The 14,278-nt window shown below is 41.0% G+C and overlaps 1 protein-coding gene across 1 annotated transcript; it reads left to right on the forward strand.

Annotated features, from left to right (window-relative positions):
- The first annotated feature begins 2,200 nt into the window (after positions 1 to 2,200).
- LOC310960726 (guanine nucleotide-binding protein subunit alpha-13-like) lies at positions 2,201 to 12,732 on the forward strand. The gene is made up of 5 exons (XM_083932502.1): positions 2,201 to 2,503; positions 3,822 to 4,048; positions 8,066 to 8,116; positions 10,131 to 10,331; positions 11,501 to 12,732. The coding sequence occupies exons 1-5, from the start codon at positions 2,221 to 2,223 to the stop codon at positions 11,870 to 11,872; spliced, it is 1,134 nt and encodes a 377-aa protein (XP_083788628.1). The 5' UTR covers positions 2,201 to 2,220; the 3' UTR covers positions 11,873 to 12,732.
- The last annotated feature ends 1,546 nt before the right edge of the window (positions 12,733 to 14,278 follow it).

A 14,278-nucleotide genomic window follows, 5' to 3' on the forward strand; every position in this document is an offset into this window, starting at 1 on the left:
TAAGCTCCCGATTAGGTCGGAAATTGTAAACATGCTGTAATTTTTCACATTAAAGAGGATGTTATGATTAAATTAGCTGTAAGACACTTCGGTTATGTAATAAAAATGCACAATATCAATCAATAACAGTAAATTGTTTTAAAAAAGAATACAAATTTAACATTTTATTTAACAAATATTGACAGGTGTTTCGTGATAGTCACCTCATAAATGCCTCCAAAGACTCTTCTAACTTATTACTGATAGATTATCGAGGCTTTCCCGTCTATATTTGCTATTTTATTCACTGTTTTGGGTGCGTTCAAGTATAAATACTCAAATTTCCGATAGCCCCTAAAGGTAGCGTACCTACAGAGAGAGAAGGGAATCAACCAATCAGAGCGCGGCTTTCAGTTACGCCATTACCAAACTGGACCAGCAGGGGGCGACACGGGACCACCAGCGCTGTTTGCAGTTAGGTCTGAACATTTATTTATAACTATCTGCACTTTAACTTAAAAACATTTAAGCAAAGATATTACATTTAATATTCAAACAACCAAATGAATCTAAGAACGAACAGTATTTAATAATTGTCTTATTATTTTAGCTACATTTTAAAATGATATATCTAAATAAATTGCCCCTTTATAACTCTCAAAAAATCAGATCTAAATCCATATTTTGAAACGATATTAAATTTTAAACTACTTAATAAAAGCTAATTAATTTATGCAAGTCTTGTAAATATATAACAGATCTGTTTCCTTTTATTATGAGTATTATTATGAGTATTATTATTATTATTAATATTGTTATTATTATTACACATTTTTTATTATCTCTTTATTTTTGTAACTCTGGAACCGTCTGAAACATGTAAGAACAGTTTATTTTGTTTGTTTTTTTTAATTAAAAAAATTACAATTGAATATACATTTAAAAAAAAACTTTAATAAAACAGTCAGCAGCACCAACACTGGGGGGGAATAAAGTTTTAAAAAAACACCTTTACAGCAGTAAAAGTTATACAGTTATTGCCTTTAACTTTGTTTCTTTTTCATTTCCTTTTTTATTTTTATTATTTATTTATTTGTTTGTTTATTTATTATTATTATTATAACTTTATTGATTATTTTTTATTTTTTATTAACTCTGGAACCGTCTGAAACATGTAAGAACAGTAACGTTTATATTGAATCTTTTCAATAAAAAACATATTTGAATATAAATCATATATATAAATATACATGAATATAATTTAATAAAAAAAGAAAAAACAGTCAGCAGCACCAACACTAGGGGGATTAAAGTTTTAAACAGACACCTTTACAGCAGTAAAAGTCATAGAGTGTTTACATTTAACTTTGTTTCTTTTTACTAACCTCTTTTTTGTTGTTATTATTATTATTATTATTATTCATATTAATATTATAACTTTATTTATTTATGTAATCGTCTGAAACATGTAAGAACAGTAATGTTTATATTGAATCTATTCAATAATAAAACATAATTGAATATAAATATATTTTATAATAATTTAATAAAAAATAAAAAACATAAAAACAGTCCGCAGCACCAACACTAGGGGGAATAAAGTTTTAAACAAACACCTTTACTCCAGTTTTTGCCTTTAACTTTGTTTATTTTTCCTTTCATTTTTTGTTATTATTATTATTATTATTATTATAACTTTATTTATTTATTTATTTATGTAATCGTCTGAAACATGTAAGAACAGTAAAGTTTATATTGCATCTATTAAATAATAAAACATAATCTAATATGAATATATTTTATAATAATTTGATAAAAAATAAAAAAACATAAAAACAGTCCGCAGCACCAACACTAGGGGGATTAAAGTTTTAAACAAACACCTTTACAGCAGTAAAAGTTATACAGTTTTTGTTGCCTTTAACTTTGTTTCTTTTTACTTTTGTTATTATTATTATTATTATTATTATTATTATTATTATTATTATTATTATAACAGTATTTATTCATTCATTTTTATTTATTTGATCGCCTGAAACATGTAAAAACAGTAAAGTTTATATTGAATCTTTTCAATAATAAAACATAATCTAATATAAATATATTTTATAATAATTTAATAAAAAATAAAAAACATAAAAACAGTCCGCAGCTACTTCCTGAGTTTAGGGAAGGGGCTTGGTCCCGTGCCCGCGCCCCGCGAACGCGCATCAAATTAGCATCGATGAAGTTTGTGCGAACATGGCGGATTTCCTGCCGACCAGGTCCGTGTTAAAAGTTTGCCTGCCCGTCTGCCTGCTCAACAATGGCGAAGTGGAGCAGCTCCGCAAGTCCAAGGAGATCGACCGATGTCTCTCCCGGGAGAAAACGTACGTGAAGCGGCTGGTGAAGATCCTGCTGCTCGGCGCGGGCGAAAGCGGCAAGTCCACTTTCCTCAAACAAATGCGGATCATCCACGGCCAGGACTTCGACCAGCGAGCCCGGGAGGACTTCAGAGCCACGATCTACAGCAACGTTATCAAAGGTAACCGTCGCTGCGGGCGGCGGGTCCGCGGAGAAACCCGGGATAAAGCCGTGATTATCGGTGAAAGCGGATGGGAAAGTTACCACATCTGTGTTAGCGGGGCACGCGTAAACAGTCCGCTGTCGGCACACCCATAAGAACCAGGGTCCAACTGAAAAACCATTCATTTAAGAGTTTATAACCGTGCAGCCATGATATATTTAATTTTATAACTTTTTATCATAGTCATACACAAGCTGGCAACTTCATAAATCATTCGGCGTGTTTTGTTGATCAACAGCTCACATATGGATGTATTATAATGGAGGGTTAAACCCACCAGTGTGTTGTAAGGTGTTCCTGTTTGTCCACTCTTTTGTATGTACAGGGAGTACTCTGAATATCCTGGACACTACTATGGAGTCTGGTGTCAGCAAAACCACCCAAAGTGCAGTCAAATTCACCAATACCTCACTTTACTGTGTCAAAATAGTGTAAAATGTGATTTAAAATATTATATGCTTCATAAATGTGTTTATTTGAGCCATTTGCAGGGTCAGGTGTTGTTGGTTTGTCATTAAAGTGGCATATTTGTGCTCATTTTCAGGTTCATACTTGTATTTTTGGTTTCTACTAGAACATTTGTTTAAAAAAAACACACTTTCTCTCACTGTAGGTATGAATATACCTGTATCAGGGTGCTTACAGGTGCTGGAAATCCTTTAAAACACTTGAATTTTAGGGTGGTGTTTGAATAAAAAGCTTGAAATTCAGGTTATATGGGATGGCATATATGATACAACACACAGGGAAAGTGCATTTCCTTATTTGAGAGCCTGGAAACAGCATTTTCTGACTTTTTGTGCATGAAAAATTACTTTTACTACTGTGTGTACTATACGAAGTGTAGTTTACGATAGTTGTGAAGGGCTTGAAACATGCTGTATTCACTCTCTGTCTGAAACACTTTGGTTTAAACATCTGTGTCCATTTCTCTGTGGCTTGAATGTTGAATTTATGCAGCTCCATGCTTTTATAATTATAAAAAAAGGGCACATAAATCTCACCTTTTACAATACGGGACCTTTTAATGTCAATCCTTGTGAAATCTGCACAAACATTTGTGGTATCTTGTGTTTGGTATACCTTTAAAATCTTTTTTTTTTTACGTTCCCTAGCCTCTAGTTAGACAAAACAGGTTTGCAGGACACCTGTTATTTACGGTCGGCATGCAGTTCACCTGCTTTTCTAGTCTCTCTTCCACTTTCCTTCGGCCTGCGAGGTTTGAACAAACTACCAGTGGGCCTCTCTCATCTCTCATCTCCCACTTCCTCTCCAGGTGTACGTGTGCTGGTGGACGCCCGGGAGAAGCTGCACATCCCGTGGGGCGACCCGGACAACCAGAAGCACGGGGACAGCCTGATGGCGTTCGACACCCGGTCGGCTAAGATGGCCATCGGGCAGCTGGAGACGTCCGTCTTCTTGCGGTACCTGCCCGCGATCACGGCTCTGTGGGACGACTCGGGTATACAGAACGCGTATGATCGTCGTAGGGAGTTTCAGCTGGTAGGTGGATGCACACACTCGCATTGACGTAGCGTTTTTTTATGAAACGCAGCGGCGGCGGCGGCCACATCCAGCAAGGGTTTTCTGGGCTTTTTGAAAAAGTCAGCGGTGGAAATAGAAAGTGAAACTGGTTAATTCATCCTCCCTTTCCTCTCTCCCTGTATTTCGTGCACTGTTTTTTTTTCTCTTTCGCTCTCAAGCGGTCAGACATGTGATTGACTCAACTTCCTGTTTACACCTCTCCCCGCTCCTTATGTCCTGGCTGTCAGCACGCATGTTTTAACACACTTGACGTTTAACCCCCCCAGAACAACAGCTGTGGTCACCAGTACGATAACGCACCTTCACTCGGGACTTCCTGTGCTTTCATTTTGCCTGGTGAAACTCTCACGACCCGCTGTGATTTAAAGCGAAATGTGTTTTTGAACGTATGCGAGCTGCCAAGTTGCCTCCAGTTATTGAGACACAAGATGAAAATTAACATTTTTGCTGTCGGTTACATAAGGCTGAACTGTTCTCAATGGCGTTTTGTTAACGGTCTCCACACACACTCAACAGGCCGTCGGCGTGAGCCGGTTGTGCAGACAGAAAGGAGAATAAGAGTGATCGGAGCTGGAATGTTGATCTGTAGTTAAACAGCTTTATGCTTACAAACAGCTCTGGCTCTCCCGCTCAGCGTTACTGGTGCACAAACACCTCAAGTTACACAAGTGCATGGACACGCACGTACGTTCTGTGTGCACGTAAGGCTGCAGCTATGATTGTTTTCATTGTCAGTTAATCAATTCGTTTCTCCGTCTACAAAATGTCAGGAAATTGTGAAAAATGTCGATCAGTGTTTCCCCAAAGTCCAAGAGGACGTCCTCAAATGTCTCGTTCTGTCCACAACTCAAAGATATTCACTTTACCGTCATAAAGGACGAAAGAAACCCCAAAATATTCACTTTTAAGAAGCTGAAATCAGAGAATTACTATTTAAAATATCAGAAAAAGGCCCCGATGCAACTTTCCACAGCACAAGATGATGCCGTTAAATAGCTTGTTTAGTCGAACCAACAATACAAAACCAAACATGATTCAGCATACTTTCATAGTAAATGGAATAAACAGCAATTCTTCACATTTCAGAATAATACGATAATATATTTTATTTGTGTGGCGCTTTTCAGGATACTCAAGGACACAAAAACCAATAAAACAAGTGCATTTAAACAACAAGTGAGAACATATAAAACAAGTAGGCTACGTTTGAGGTAAAAAGATTCAAAGTGTTAAAAGGGCTTATGAGCAGGCACATTTGGAAACAAGTAGTGAAGAAATAAAAGTTAAATGACATGGTGGTATATTGGAGGTTGAAGGTAATTATGAAGAGGTGGGTTTGGAAGGTGTTTTGGTCGGTGCAGGCTCGCATGTGTGTGGGTAGTTAGTTCCAGAGGGAGGGGGCAGCAATGGAAAAGGCTCAGTCCCCCCCGGTACGAAGCCCCATGTACGGAGCCCCGTGTACGGAGCCCCGTGTACGAAGCCCCGGGTAGAAGCTTGAACAAGGGGTTTATTTGTTATTTCTGCTTAAAAAACAACACCATTAATCAGAATTGTTGCAATTTTCGGGCAATAAACATAAACCGTTCCCTAAATCAATTACTGGATCCATCAACAGAAATGAATCTAGATTGTCTTTGAGATGTGGATGAAACAAGACTTTTGAGGATGTCATGTTAACATCATGACACATGACATGTTTCACATTTATCAAACATGTTATGGACCAAACAGCTAATCAATTAATCAAGGAAGGATAGATTTACTGATAATGAACAATAATCATTAGCTGCAGCCCTTTGTAGCGTCTAAAACGTTGAATTTAGCCTTGATGTGGATTAAATCTAAAACATTATCGCTCCCATTCCGACAATAACACATAAAACCCAGCAGCAGCAGCTCAGGGGTTGTTCTGTTGGGGGCTCTTTAGTTTTCCCAGCTCTTATTTGCGAGGACTAATTTGTTTTTCTGCCGGCAGATCGGACCCATTGCGTGTGTTTTGACCATGCCCTTTTAACTATTTGCATCACAAATCACGCGTGCCCCTCGGCCTGCTTGTTAATTATCATTAAAAACACATGTGCGGGCTGAAAACGCACATGGATCCTCTCGCTTTGCATTGTACAGAGTTCCCACGCGCCCGTCTTTGACATCATCCATGAAAACCTTCTCTCTCCCTGGAGTTTTACCTCGGTGAAACACAGATCTGCTTAAATCTGAAGTGTCCTGAGCTACAGTTCTAATGACACACGGGCATTGATTGTTATGTAATCCTACGTTTCAGTTTTGCTTTCACAGCACAGGCGTATAAAGTGCAGGCGCTGTCATGCTTTCTAATGAACAGAAAGAGCTTGGCGTGATTGCTGTTCTTGTTTCTCTTCTCCTTTTTTTAACACCCAACTGATTTTTTTCGTGTTTTGACGATTTCAAAACGCCCCGGTCCTCCTCAGATTTGAGCTCTTTTACTCCGGTGAAGCCAGAAACGTGGGCAGAATTAAAATGAGCCTCATAGAAAAAGGTAGCTCTTCTGTCTCTCGGCTTCGGCCACGCCATTCTACCCCTCCTTTGTGTAATCTTAGTTGTGCGCTCTCTCTCTCTCACTCACACACACACACGCACACACACATGCTCATACGCACACAGGATTTTCAGGTCAGGTTAGTTTTTTTTAAAGATCAAAAGGTGAGTACAGTGGGGGAAATAGACAGTGCGTGTCACTAACACTCAGAAATACAACCCAACGCTCACTACTACTGATGCAACTTGATGCAACTGTATGGCAGCTGTGTTTGTTTAATGTCTCATTAATGCAAAATACATGCAAAACAACCCCCGAAGAGGTGTGGCGTAGACAAGAGGCACTGTCACAGGAAAGATGGCAAGGAAAGTCTGTTTTGCCTTTTGCAGTCGGCTTTTGGTTTATGTTGAGCACAGGACACACACACACACACATACACACACACACACACACACACACACACACAGATAAAGGAATGCATCTCAGTGTCTTGGCAGCCTCATGTCTGGGCTTGCACTAATGGCGCATGAACAGCGTATGAGCGGTCTAGAAAAAACACCCTTACACACACACACGCACGCACACACACACACAGACAGGCAGAGTTAGCCACACTTCTGTATACATCAAAGACATACTTACAAACACGTGTCTACTGCAATACCAAATACTTTTGCATCCTGCTTCAGCTACTCAGAGCAGACTCCGCTCTCGTCTCGGGCGGTCACACAGTTTTGGAGGGGAAAACAAACGGATTACGTTTGTGTGTTTGTGTGTTTGTGTGTGTGTGTGTTTCTCATGTTGTGGGGACATAATCTGCTGAGGGGAATTACGTTCCTTTTGGGGACAAACTGCAAAGTGTGCCCATAATGTAAATCACTACATGTTAGGGTACGGTTAGGCAATTAGCAGTTATGACAGTGTTCATGCAAAGTCTTTTATTTAAACTGTTGTGTTTTGAAGGTCAGGAACATGCTTGAATTGGTATGAACCCCTTTAAAACTGCTTGATTTCCAACATAAATTGGTGTTCGATCTCCACAGTCACTCATGTAAACCAAAGATGCTTTAATATTTTAAATGAAACAATCCCCAGATGTGATGGTGACGCCTTTGAGATTCTGGAAATGTTTGGTTGAAGTACTTTGGAGCTTGAAAGTGCTTGAAATGTTCTTGAATTTTACACTTAAAGAGCTGTACGAAGCATGTGACAGTGATTGGAGTAGGTCTGTAGCAAATGAATCAATGTAATGTCCTCCGAAGTGACGGTAACACGTGTGTATGTGGCAGTTAAGGGATTTTGTCGCGCCTCTGCCAAAGCAACAAATGTGTTCTGTTGGATGCCGTAAACATCGGTTAGTAAACAAGGACTGCATGCAAACTGTACCGTTTCTGTTTAAAATGACTGAATGTGATAAATTGTGAAGAATTAACAGAAATTCCTCCTCTGTCCTGTCGCAGGGTGAGTCAGTGAAGTATTTCTTGGATAATCTGGATAAGCTCGGCGACCCGGTAAGTTGTTTCTGCCTGCACTGATTGTTGTAATCAGACGTGTGCATGTTATAGTTCATATTGCAACACGTCTAGACAACTTACGGTCCGCTGACGAGCAAATTTAGACGGTTGTTCGGCAAAGGGAATGCTGACATTGTAGCCCGGATGCTCCCAACTGGGTCAATGTGACAGTAAATAGTCACTCAGTAGATGTTAAACCAGAATATCTACAGAAATAAGGCTTAAAAATACTAATTTCATTCAGTTTCCACCAAAAACACCCTAAGAAGTTATTAAACCATCAATCATTCAATTCACTAAATACATATAAGAAACTTTTTCTGTCTGATTGCAGGCTGTAGAGACGCTTTACACCAAAAATCAAAAAGTGGGATTATTGCGCGGTGGATTGTAGAAGATTATTTAATTGTTTTTAGTGCAGTTTCAGTCCGCAAACACTGTCACTACTGCCACAGCAGCAGGAAGTTCATCAGCCCACGACCAAAAGCCAAGAACTAGTCGCCAATTTCTCAGAATGGTTGAAAATGGCCACCTGGCAACTGTTGCTGTCGAGTCCTGGATTATAAATGATCCTAGGCCGTGTCATCCCTGCTGGTTTTCTATCATACTTTCATCCTTTGGGCTGATACGACCATGAAAACGGATATTAAATTGCATTTTTTTGTAGCATTTAAAATGCCTTTAACTCTGCAAACCTTGCCGAAAACCTGCATACAGGAATTCATTTTCCACCAGCAGATGTTTTTATTTGGTGTCCCTCTAATTGCCGTAATCCAGCAGAATGTGGCACAAACTCCCTTGGCGCAAAAATCTGTTTCTCTCCACCTTACACACCCAGATTATTTAAAAAGAGACCGATTTTTAACTAAAACTCAAACAGAAAACCTGACAACCCGATAATTAACAGAGCCTGTCTTTCATCCCTTACATTTACCATTTTATTTACATGTTTTAGGAGCTTTTTCCTTTATTTGTTTAGTTCTGAACAAACTGAGGTAATGTTCTGGTAAAGACTGATCTCCTCATTATACGCCGACCAATCCAGTTCTCTTCTTTCGGGCGGAAGTAGCTCAGTCCATAGGTGACTTGGCTGGGAACCGTAGGGTCACTGGTTCAAGTCCCCGTGTGGACCATATTTGGAGCGTGGACTGGTGGCTGGAGAGGTGCCAGTTCATCTCCTGGGCACTTCCGAGGTGCTGTTGAGCAAGGCACCGAACCCCCAACTGCTCGGGGCGCTGGTCACTGGCAGCCCCCTCGCTCTAACATCTCTCCATTAATTGCATGTATGGGCCCTGTTTGTGCATGTGTGTATTTCGGGTCTGTGTGTGTAACACGTATAATAATAAGAGTGAAAAAAAAAAAAAAATCCAATTTCCCCGTGTGGGATTAATAAAGTAATTCTTCTTCTTCTTCTTCTTCTTCTTCTTCTTCTTCTTTCACCTGTAATATGTTTTTGTCTGTATTTGATTTTCTGCTCCATCTAAAACAGGGATGTCAAAGTCAAATACATCAGAGGGCCAAAAAAACATATTTGCTACAAGCCGAGGGCCGGACTGGTTCAATGTTTATTAAAACATATTAAAATGATTGTATATAACCTGTTGAACCAAGACCTAACACAGTGAGCCGTATTTTATTCAATAATTAAATGAATAATCCAATATTTTTGTACGGCACTGTCAGTAATTGGGCTGAAAGTTGACATCTGCCCTGAATGCTGATGAATAATGAAGCCGAGCATTGTGGGTAATGTAGTTTTGGTGCGTGAAAAACACCAGCAGGCGGCTGTGACGTGCGGGCCGGTTCTTATACTAATCAAATATCATCCTGGGGGCCGAGATAATTCATTCGCGGGCCGGATCTGGCCCCCGGGCCTTGACTTTGACACCCATGGTCTAAAAATTCAATATTTGTCTCCCGTTTGTGATCCTTGACAAAACGTTTTTTTCCTCGTATTCGTCTTCTACACGCGTAGAGATTCACCGATTGTGTTTTGCCGTCTCTCCTGCAGGAGTACCTTCCCACTCAACAGGACATCCTGCTGGCTCGTAAACCCACCAAGGGCATCCACGAGTACGACTTTGAGATCAAGAGCGTTCCCTTCAAGATGGTGGACGTGGGGGGGCAGCGGTCCGAGCGGAGACGCTGGTTCGAGTGTTTCGACTCGGTCACCTCCATCCTCTTCCTCGTCTCTTCCTCTGAATACGACCAGGTGAGAGCGCGCCACCGTGCCCAACGCCAACCATGACCGTCTCATTTCTCACACTCGCAAGCAGGCGCACTCACCCGCCATGATAAGCCCGATAAGGGGCTCATTAATCGGTTTGTTCTAGCAGATAATGTTTGGTGACTTTTTGATAAGTCGTCATTGCTGTGTCTATATACGCACTGTGATTTATCCCAGAGCATGAGTCTGCGTACAACGGGCAAGTTGTGCTCTATGATACGATGTTAAAAGTTTTTTTTCATTACAGAAATAAATCTGGAAGCCGCTCATTGGCCATAAGTTTATTCAGTGTATGATCTTTTGTCTTTACATTAGAATTGATCGTGAATTCTCTGCACGATGACCTTCTCTATTCACACATGGGCTCATTCTGACTTTACACAGACGGCATACTTTAGAGCTGAGAAGGTAAAGTCTGTTAATCGTCCAGTCCAACGGATTCGGACATTAGCTGAAACGTATCGTTGGCATTTCTGTTCTGCAATGTCTCGTTATTTAGCAGCCAACACGGATACAAATATCTCTGTGATAGTATCGATCCAGCCGCTGTATCAGTTGGTGATGTACCTTGGATGCATGTTCGCAGCAATAGACACTACTATGGGGGCAGTAGCTCAGTCTATAGGTGACTTGGCTGGGAACCGTAGGGTCGCTGTTTCAAGTCCCTGTATGGAGCGTGGACTGGTGGCTGGAGAGGTGCCAGTTCATCTCCGGGGCACTGCGGAGGGGCTGTTGAGCAAAGCACCGAACCCCCAGCTGCTTGGGGCGCTGGTCACTGGCAGCCCCCTCGCTCTAACATCTCTCCTTAATTGCATGTATAGGTTCTGTTTGTACATGTGTGTGTATTTCGGGCCTGTGTGTGTAACATGATTAATACTAAGAGTGAAAAAATTCAATTCCCCCGTTGTGGGATAAATAAAGTAATTCTTCTTCAGAAACCCAAAAAAGATGCATACCAATACTGTAACACCTATATTTTATTATAAAAAAGGACAGGATGTACAATGCAATATGAAAAGGCTTTTGAAATAACAGATGGCATTATTTTCTCGGGTGCCATTAATTTCAGTCTGCCACTATTTTGAATATGCGTAGTACAATAACAGCGGTACAGCAGTAGTCATCTTACTGAATCCCTCCGTTGTCTTCAACAGGTGCTGATGGAGGACAGGCAGACCAACCGGCTGCGTGAATCGCTCGACATCTTCGAGACCATTGTCAACAACCGCGTCTTCGTCAACGTGTCGATCATCCTCTTCCTGAACAAGACGGACCTGCTGGAGGAAAAAGTAAAGAGCGTTCCGCTCAAGGACTACTTTCCGGAGTACACTGGGCAGGAGCACAATCTGCCGGACGTCCAGGCGTTCATGGTGGACTGCTTCCGGGCGAAGAGGCGCGACGCCACCCAGAAGCCCCTGTACCACCACTTCACCACGGCCATCAACACGGAGAACATCAGGCTGGTGTTCCGGGACGTCAAGGACACCATCCTCCATGACAACCTCAAACAGCTCATGCTCCAATGACCTCTGTCAACCTGTGAAAAAAAAAAAGAGGACCTGAATGGGGACAAACCACCCTCTCGCTCCTGACAAGGACTTGACGAGACCTTGAAGAATCCGATAGACGTCAGCGTTCTTCCTCAGCCGTTTTTATATTAGTTTTTACTCTCCTCTTTGAAGAGTTGGCCTTCTTGTTAGTTCAGGGTTTGGTAGGGGGACGAGTCAGTAGGGCAGACTGTCTGCGGTTATAAAGAAAGACAAGCAGGCGTTTGGATGTGTGGTTGTTGGGTGACATCTGATCTTTGCGGCTTCGTCTTAAGACTCTCTCCTCTGGCCTGAGCGCTGCCTTGCAGCACAAGACTCACTCCGGCATTCCGACTCACAAGGTGCCGGTGCTGGCGCCAATGCCAGTGCCTGGCTGTGGTAACCAGCAGAACTTTTTACAAACCGGGCACGCGGTCTCTAGACCAATTATGTGACTTGTCAAGCAACAAATACAGGAACAACATGTAAGCCACTGACAGAGATAGATGTTCAAAAAAGCACAAGATCGTGCCAGTGTTGATTTGCGAGTCTGTGTCCAAGCACTGAATCCATCTATTCCAAAATCACTCCATTATTTCTCTCGCACCCTTCAGTGCTGCTTTGTGAACGTGGTTTCTCAGCCCCTGTAGTGTCTAGAAGGGTTTGCCAACTTTACCTGGAGACTGCACGATTGTCCTCTTTTTATGTTTATACTGCAGCATCGTTCCTCCGTCTTTCCGTCCCACAGAGCCATTTATTTGCCGGGACACGGACCAGTTCACTGCTGGTGAAACAGCTCCGAATGGTTCAATATTTGATGTGGAAAATCAGCACTCCAGCACTGGCACCTTGTCTGTGGAGAAGAAAAAAAAAGCCAGAAAAGGGCACGACCGTGAGACTGAACCTACAATGCCTTTCCGTATAACGTCTTGCGTATGTAGACCTAATCACTGTTTAAATCCTGCATTTAGCCTGTGCCTATGTATAATTAAAGCCAATCCAATAGCTGCCTTCAAAAGATAATTAAGATGCACGCTGTCCTTTTTGATTTTGGTTGTTTAGAGGGCAAAATTACCTTAAGGTGCACATTAGACAGGTGTGCCAGCAAGTGAACATGCAGTCCACTATTTTCTCAGGGTTGAATCAAAAACCAGCGTTAATGCTGACGTCATGGTCGATGAACTAACTGAATAATTGAATCTTTATCTGGGCGGCAGAGCGGTGAACCTCAGCCAGGCCTCAGTACTGTTAGCCGGGTGGTGTTCGGTACTGCATCCTCCTGGCTTTGACCCCCGAACGTTGACCCAGAACCCCCCCCCCCCCTTTTCCCTCTTTGTTTTCATCTCTGATTAGATGCCTCGTAAAGGGACAGACCTCCCCTGTTTATTTCTGAATGATGAATGTCTGTTAATAGATGTACAGAGATTTGCTCTAGACTGTCTGAAAATACTGTAACCAACATTGTAATAGGAAGCTGTAACCGAGTTGTGACGCCCGGCGCCTCTGAAACACCCTTGAAGGTTTGTTTTAGACGCCATCTTGTCCCGTTTAGGAGTTCCATTTATAAAAAACAACATTTTGAATTTTGTTTTGGAAAAAACCAGCTTCAGGAGTTGAATACGTCTTTGTCAATCTTTGTTAGAGGACAACTTCCAGGCACTGTTGAAATCTGTTTCTCTGCCAAAATCACCCCATGCTTTCTCGAGTCTCTAGTTTTTCTCGCCAAAATAAAAGCTCCCGTGAGCTTCAGTTCGCTTCCACTTCTGGCTTTGTACATACTGTAATCTGTTGCCATGTAAATATTATCCAGGTTTATCTCCGTATATGTAAATGGTTGTAGAAATGGAGTATTTTTTTTCCATTCTGAATGTTTCGAATCACTGCTTTTTTCCAATGAAGATGACCTTTTTTTGATTTAGATGTATTGTTGTGTAAGTTTTTTTCATCACCTTCTTGAAATTCATTCCTGTGCCAAGTCTCATGCCACTCTAACCCTATCAATAAAATACACTTTTCTAATGAAAATGGGCTCGATTTCTTTCTTTTACACATTAATTATTTTGCTTTTTTGGGAATAACTTTGGCCCAAATTCATTATGTGGATACACCAAGAGATATGTGACAAATTAACAACCAAATGTTGTATTTCTATATTAAAGCTACACCTAAATTTGACGTTCTTTGGGCACATTTTCAAATAGATGTTGACTCCAAATGAACAGTGTAAAAATGTTTGAAATTAATGTTATTTAATAATACAAATGCACGTGAGGTGAGGGGCCTTTTTGAGTGTTTTGATCTTTTCTCTGAAATCATTTTCGTCCCATTAAGATACAAACACGCCTTTTATTCTATTGCACGTACAAATATATTCCTTCTTAATTTGTGATTTTCATCTTGGAGAGA

This window comes from Echiichthys vipera (assembly GCF_963691815.1).
Source record: "Echiichthys vipera genome assembly, chromosome: 18".
NCBI classification, from domain to species: domain Eukaryota; kingdom Metazoa; phylum Chordata; class Actinopteri; order Perciformes; family Trachinidae; genus Echiichthys; species Echiichthys vipera.